We start from the raw sequence: 7096 nt of genomic DNA, 5'->3' as shown, positions 1-7096 counted from the left end.
GTAGTCTCTCTTGTTTATTTTGCTGTTCAAGCTACCACTGTTGCAGGTTTTCTTGCCACTGCTGTTGTCTCTCCTTTTGTTTCTTTTCTCGTTCTTCCTGTTTCTTTCTATGTTTATTTTGCTGTTCTTCTATTAATATCTATACTTGGTTCCACTTCAACATCATCAACTCCTTCAGTCACTTTGACTTCAGCTTGATGACACCTGGTTAGTTCAACCTCTCTTTTGACAGTTACCGGAATTTGGCGTTTGTTGTTCCCAAATGCCATTTTATCAAAGTTAACTACACACTTCCTCGGTAGTAAGTAGACCAACCCTAGTATGCATGGGTCTTCAATGTCAGCCAAGTATACTTTGTGTCTGTCCTTCATGCCCATAAGATCAATAGTTACCCACACTGGTCCCCACAACCTTGCAGATTGTCCTGCCACACCACAGAGCTTCTGTATGGCTTCTGGTACTCCTTTGTGATTCAGCACCTTGATACTCACAAGGGTTTGCTGAGATGCAGAATCTATGACAAAGTTGCACTTTTGGCCATCAGCTTTCCTGTCATTGAGAAAGAATAAACTAGTTTTATTTAAGAAAGACTTGTATCGCTGAAGTTCTTCGGAAAGAATTTTTACGGGAAATTAACAAACGAACAGAGACGTAACAATATCATACTGAAACGACAAAAATTCCCACGCCTATGGGCCCGAGCCCCGAATCTTTTGATAAGCACTTAGTGACGCCTCTGTTTCGTAATAATCTGTTTTTTATTTCTTGGTATTACATATTGAAAATATTATATTTCGCCGTAGAATCTTGTGATTTAAACGAATTGTGTATCAAAGTGACACTAAATGATAAGTTCGTTACAATAATAAAGCATTGTTTTTTATCGTTAACTTTGACGGTCTAAATTAGACCTACATTATTGTATAGATCACTGCTATAATCAGTGATCAAAACCTAACACGTACATTTTAAATAACTTTCTCAGTTGGCAAACACATTAGAAGAAAAGGAACACAAAATACGTCACGAAAGACGTAAACAAATGACCCTCTCGCAAATAAAAAAAATTGAAGTACAATTAATTAATTTATGATTCTGAAAGTGCACTGGATTTCATATCATCCTTTAATTTCTTTTTCTTTTTCAGAATCTATCCGAATCACAGGTCATGCTGTTGCTGGATGAGTTGATAGTTAATCACACTGCACATGTCTACAATTTGAAATTTCAACAAGCAAATTCTACAGTCTCATGTTCCAACATTAGGCCTAACGAAAACTCTTTCTTAGGTCGAGCTGAAGCAGTTGTCGTTCATTTAAAAGAAGTGAGATGTTTTCTTCAACTAGCTAATCAAGTGCGAAGGCAAAGAATAGCAACCAATAATTCCTCGAGCAAGATTTTAAACGAACGCATAGATGATTTAAAATTGTGCTCTCGCAGAGTGTTACGTGATTGTCAGGTAATTAATAGTGTAATAAGTTTATCAGATACACTTCACGGATACCTGAATAGTAAAATTTTGTCAGGTGAAAATTGATTTGAATTTTTCGTGTAACGTAATGATTGACTGTGATTTTTCCAAAATACTATTTATTTAATTTGTAATTATTTATTTATATTGAAACTTTTTAAAATGTTCGAATGAAATCTTTTATTGCAGGTGAAACATTATTCCCTTTTCGTATTTTATCTGTTTTAGCTAGGCCGTACTTTCCTAAATTTCTTGAATGTTTTTCGTGAATTTGAGTTTAAAAGAGTAATGATACGTGCTAAAAGTCAGTATTATTTGTTGTTCTACGGACGGTGCAATAATGCTGACTGTCGATTCGAAAACATTTCCTTTGTTAAAGATGATCTGGTGAAATTGACTAATTTTTGGATAAACCTCATCGCATTGATATTCGTAGACGTAGTCTACTTTTAATGCCAAAGACATAGCAGTAAATGTATTCTTGTTTCGGTTTGTCTGCTTGAGAATCTAGAAATGTGACGTTTTGGTTACAGTATGTTGTGACGTGATCTTTAATATTAGTCTTATTACTGCTAATCATACATACTTAGCTAAAAATGATATCAACTTTTATTTCCCAACGTTTTAATTGTATAGTTTTATTTAAAGGCGGCAACACAGAATCATATAAACAGATGTTTGGATTTATACCTGTCGTTCTACTTCTAGTGTGCAGATGTATAAAACATGTGAATTTGTTGTAAATTCTTGTTCTAAGTGTTACCAGTTAAATACTAAAATAATTTCTGTATAATATAAAAATAGGCTCATGTCTTAAACAATACACAGTTTAAAACCAGGTAAACAAGAATTACAAAAATCGTGTTTAATATACTTTCACACTATAATTGGCACGTCAGTTATATATACAAAAATCTTTTTCTATGTGTTTCTGTACAGCAGTCCCTTAATACAAGGGTAAAACCAAAACGTTGGGAAATATGTATTTATTACATTCAAAGTTAAAGGTCATCCAATTACTTAAGCATGCAAAAATACACAAGTTTGCACTGAAACAACTAAAAATTTGGAAATGCCATAGCTAAAGTTAAAGTTTGAGTCATTCCTATCTTATTTAAACCTAGTGTCAATGTTATCTCCTACAAACTATGGCCGTTATATAATTTATATGTATACCTTTAAGTTAAGTAAAATTGTTATGGTCAGTAAAAATACATATTTTACAACATTATTCGTGGTTTATTCCATGAAAAATTATGTCAAGCATAAACGAAAAACTTTAATAAGATCAATGTCATAAGAAACCAAGTAAAAGAGTATTTGTTGAATATAACCGACTTCAAAAATGTTGCTATTAATATTAGACATGATAGAAATATTTATCCGAAACATTCGTATTATAAAGAATTATTCCTTTAGGAGTTTATTGAATGTTTATCGCAGGTTACGTCTTTCTTTACCAGTTTTTTCATTTAGAAATTTTTTCATGGAAGTTTACAGCTTTAAAAATATAACCAAAACAGCCCATAAAAATGGTTCTAGTTCGAAACAATAAGTCAAATTGTCGTAATCCTCAGTTTTTGTCTCCAGATATATAGTTTTGTTTGTGATTAAACTTATGTATGTATATATATAAAATATATCATGTTGTATTCACAGTCTCTCTCTCTTTTATTTTGTTTTAATATCTTTCATAAAATCTTATATTAACCTAATGAAACCTAACAATATCCAGGTTAGCTAAGGACTTCAGTTTGTAGGAACCTTACCTTTTTTTAAGTGGAAGTGATAGAAATACTTAAACTAAAATAGGTCATATTTTCTACATCATCAAGGATATATATTTAAACACAAACCATCTTTTTGTCGTCCAAGTTGTTGTTGTTTTTTTACTGACAAATAATTTTATCTTATTTCACGTGAATGAACTAATTCTCTGTAGAATGTTGAAACATTTTTTGTTGTTTAGTTAATTCATTTAACTAAAAAGTTAAACTTTTGCACTGCGTCTGTTCATTAAATGTGTTTAATGAGTTTCGTTTGCAGATTTTAGGTTTCTATTAAAAGAGGATTATTTGCTTTTATACGTATCTAAAGAGCATTGATATCTAAAGAAGCTTTTTTTGCTCTGTTTTTATAGTACTTCATGTATTTTTGCAATTCTTTCACCTTTAAGATCTCTGATGACTAATATAATAATTTGCTCTGATTGTGTTTTTCTTTCCATATCTATTCACAACTATGGATAAAACTCAAAACTTGTTATGTTGATAAATGCAAATGTTGAATTTCGCGTAAAGCTACTTCTTAATTTTGAAGTGATAGACTAGAGGGAAGGCAGCTAGTCAACACCACCCACAGCAAACGCTTGGGCTACTCTTTACAAACGAAAATTGGGATTGACCGTCGTATTATAACGTTCCCACAGCTGAAAGGGCAAGCCGAATGCCTTAACTAACATCCTGTTAAAGTATCCTGTCTGTCACAAACCAGAAGCCTGTGTAAGCTTTTGTCTATCAGTTCTTTCAAGTTGATAGCTTGTCTTTATCATCTTCTTACATTGATCCTTTTATCATTTCAGTAATCATAAAAGTGTTTAATAATATTCGTTTTAAAGATCTCCTCTGAAAAGTCTTCGGTAGCTCATTGGTACATATGAGGCTTATAATGCTAAAAATTGGTTTTGCTACCGGCAGTGGGCAGAGCACAGATAATCCATTATGTAGCTTTGCGCTTAACAACAAAACAAGTAATTAAACTCCTCCTAAATATGCTAGAACTTTGTAGCTCAGTTTTAATACTTACGTGGCCATAAATACGCCCTTTTATTGTATATATATATATATTGTTTTCTTTTTGTATTATATATATAACTTAAGGAGATAATAACATACTCCCTCACAGCTTTTTGTATTTTGTCTGTTAAAATGTTTTAATTAAAGTTTTTCATGAATTTGGTTACTCAAGAGAGTAGGTGGTTCTAGTTAGTTACTTTTTAAATAATTTGTTTATATACAGTACTGTGCAAAAGTGTCAGTACAGAGTAAAAAATTAGATTTCAGGCTACTTTCAAAGAACAATGGAAGATAAATCACAGGTGAAACCTTAAAATTTTATTAATCTTCATATTTAGTACAATAGAAACTCAGTGGAAGTGCTTTTGGTTTAATAACTGCAGACAGTCTTTCAGGCATTGTTGCAACATACTTAATCAAAGTGTCCTTTGGGATTTTACTACAAATGTCTCTAATACACTAGTATAAAGTTTCTTTGGAAGTAACTTTTGATTTGTCAAGTTTTTGATCTACCAAATCCCAGATCTACTCAATTGGGTTAAGGTCAGGGCTCTGTTGGGGCCATTGCATCACTTGAGTGACTCCAGCAGTTTCTTTCTTAGCTAAGTAATTTCTGCATAGGTTGGATGAATGTTTGAGGTCATTATCTTCTTGGTAGTAGAATCCATTACCAATAATACGCAAACCACTGGGTATACCATGATGGATATGTATCTGATGGTACTTGCACTGGTCCATTATTCATCTATTTTACAAATATCTCCTGCCGCCTCAGCAGAAAAACACCCCCAAGCCATCATAATGCCTCCCCCATGCTTCATGTTAGGTGCTATTCATTGAGGTAAGTATATTTCACCATTCTTCCGCCGGACGTACAACCTACCCTTTGAACCAAATATTTCAAACTTGGACTCATCCGTCCATAACACCCTTTTCCAATCATCAACAGTCCAGTTTTTGTGCTTTTTTAGCAAATTTCAGTTTCTTGACAATATTTGGAGATCGAAGTATAGGTTTTTTTAACTGTTACATACGACCAAATATTCCATTCTCGTTGATACTGTAGATTTGGACACTTTTTTGTCATTTGGTACATGATCGTTTATCTTATGCATGAGATCAGTGGCAGTCTTTCTTCTGCATAAACGAAGATACTTAACATCAGTTCATTGAGTTTAAGTGTTCTGCCTCTTCCTTTTTTATTTTCAAATTTACCTGTCTCGGTCTCATGATCTAGGGTGTACTTGATAGAGTTTGGGGAGCATTTCAAGTCTGCAGCAATTTGACGGAGAGTCCAACAAGCATCACGTAAAGCTTTTATGCGAACTCTCTACTCTACTGACAATTATCTACGCTTTTTGGGCCGTGGCATGACAACAAAATTTTATATATAGTGTTAAACACTGTTTTTATCAAGGTTTATTTGTGCAAACAACTCTTTCATATCACAAGTCAGCATGAAATAATAAAAATATTGATACTTTGATTAACTAATGGGCTGAGTGTATGGGCACAACATTACTAAAATATAACTAGAAACTGCGTCAGCGTACTGAGAATTTAGTGTCTTCATTCGCAGTGATTTTTGAGTTTAGCTATTATTTTATGTTTTTAATGTCGTACGAGTAAAAGACAGTCCCGTATCCAATATAAAATTTATATTTATTTATGAGTGGTGGCTGAAACTGGAAGTTGTAATCATTATTAATTTTGTTTATGTTATAACTTCAATATTATTATATTAAAGTATGTGAGAAATTAAGTATATTTTAAAGGTCTATATTTTGCAGTTTTACAAAATTCAGTTTTTCCTATAGCCACTTGAGCAACTACATTATGCAGTTTCAAAGAAATGATGTTGGATGGACATTTTTTGTGTTATTATGTCAAAAGTTTAAGCTATTGCGACCTTTTTCAACCACAATAAATCGGAATATTCAAATATATTTACTTTTTGTGAACATTTATAACAAAGGGGTCTGAGCCTCAGCGTGAGCTTGTTGATAAAGAAGCTATCTTGGGGCTACGAATAACCCCCAAAGATTGGGATAAATAGAAAAAAGAATCACCAACTTCCAGGATTCAGGATTCATGGTTACATTATATGAACCTTTCGTGCTTTTTCTGCAAATGCATCAATTAAACTATCAAAATTTAAGGTATTGAGTACGTCTTTTTCAATACTTAATATTGCCAAATTACTAAGTCGTTCTTGAGTTACTGAGGTTCTCAAGTATGTAAGAATTAATTTCAGCTTGCTGAAGGACCTTTCACAACTAGCAATAGAAACCCCAATTGTTAACAAAATCTGCAATGCAATTCTTAACTTTGGGAAACCATCTTCACCATTTGAAATTATAAATGTTAGCAAATCAGTTGCAACCATTGGTTCAGGAAAATCGGTCTGTGTTCTTTTACTTATCAACATTCTACTGTCTTTAATTTCTCTGCACAATTCTGGTCCATCAATATCACCTGGATAGCTCTTTGCTAAGTCAGAACATTTTTCTTGCAATTTTCCGTCTTCGAAATCTCCAGAAACAAAAATTTTGCACATCTAGTAGAAATCCAAACCGTGAATCTAAATCTAGTAAGCGAGAAAATCTTCCTGTTATTTCCGTAATCAAGCAATCAATAACATTCTTCATGATGCAATAAATTTCCTGTTCAGCAGTCAATCAAGCATCAGCTGCATTTTCACCTGGCATTCGTTTACGACGTATTTTTCTTCTTTCAATGGTCAATTCCCATGTTTCACATTGATTCTTGCCCACTTTAAGTGCTTCTTGACAGGACTTTTCACGTGATTCTATCAATTTCTCGTTCAAAG

The 7096-nt window shown here is 32.9% G+C and overlaps 1 protein-coding gene across 1 annotated transcript in view; it reads left to right on the top strand.

The window, feature by feature from the left end:
* LOC106468149 overlaps window positions 1-1537 on the top strand; it is a 43957-nt gene extending 42420 nt beyond the window's left edge. The window contains exon 4 of the mRNA XM_022396452.1: window positions 1148-1537. Coding sequence (XP_022252160.1) covers window positions 1148-1537 — 390 coding nt within the window. The remainder of the gene's footprint in view (window positions 1-1147) is intronic.
* Window positions 1538-7096: the final 5559 nt, after the last annotated feature.

The sequence above is a fragment of the Limulus polyphemus genome, unplaced genomic scaffold (assembly GCF_000517525.1).
Source record: "Limulus polyphemus unplaced genomic scaffold, Limulus_polyphemus-2.1.2 Scaffold2890, whole genome shotgun sequence".
In the NCBI taxonomy this organism is placed as follows: domain Eukaryota; kingdom Metazoa; phylum Arthropoda; class Merostomata; order Xiphosura; family Limulidae; genus Limulus; species Limulus polyphemus.
Note: the sequence above shows the minus strand (reverse complement) of the source record. Positions and strands in the feature narration are given on the sequence as shown.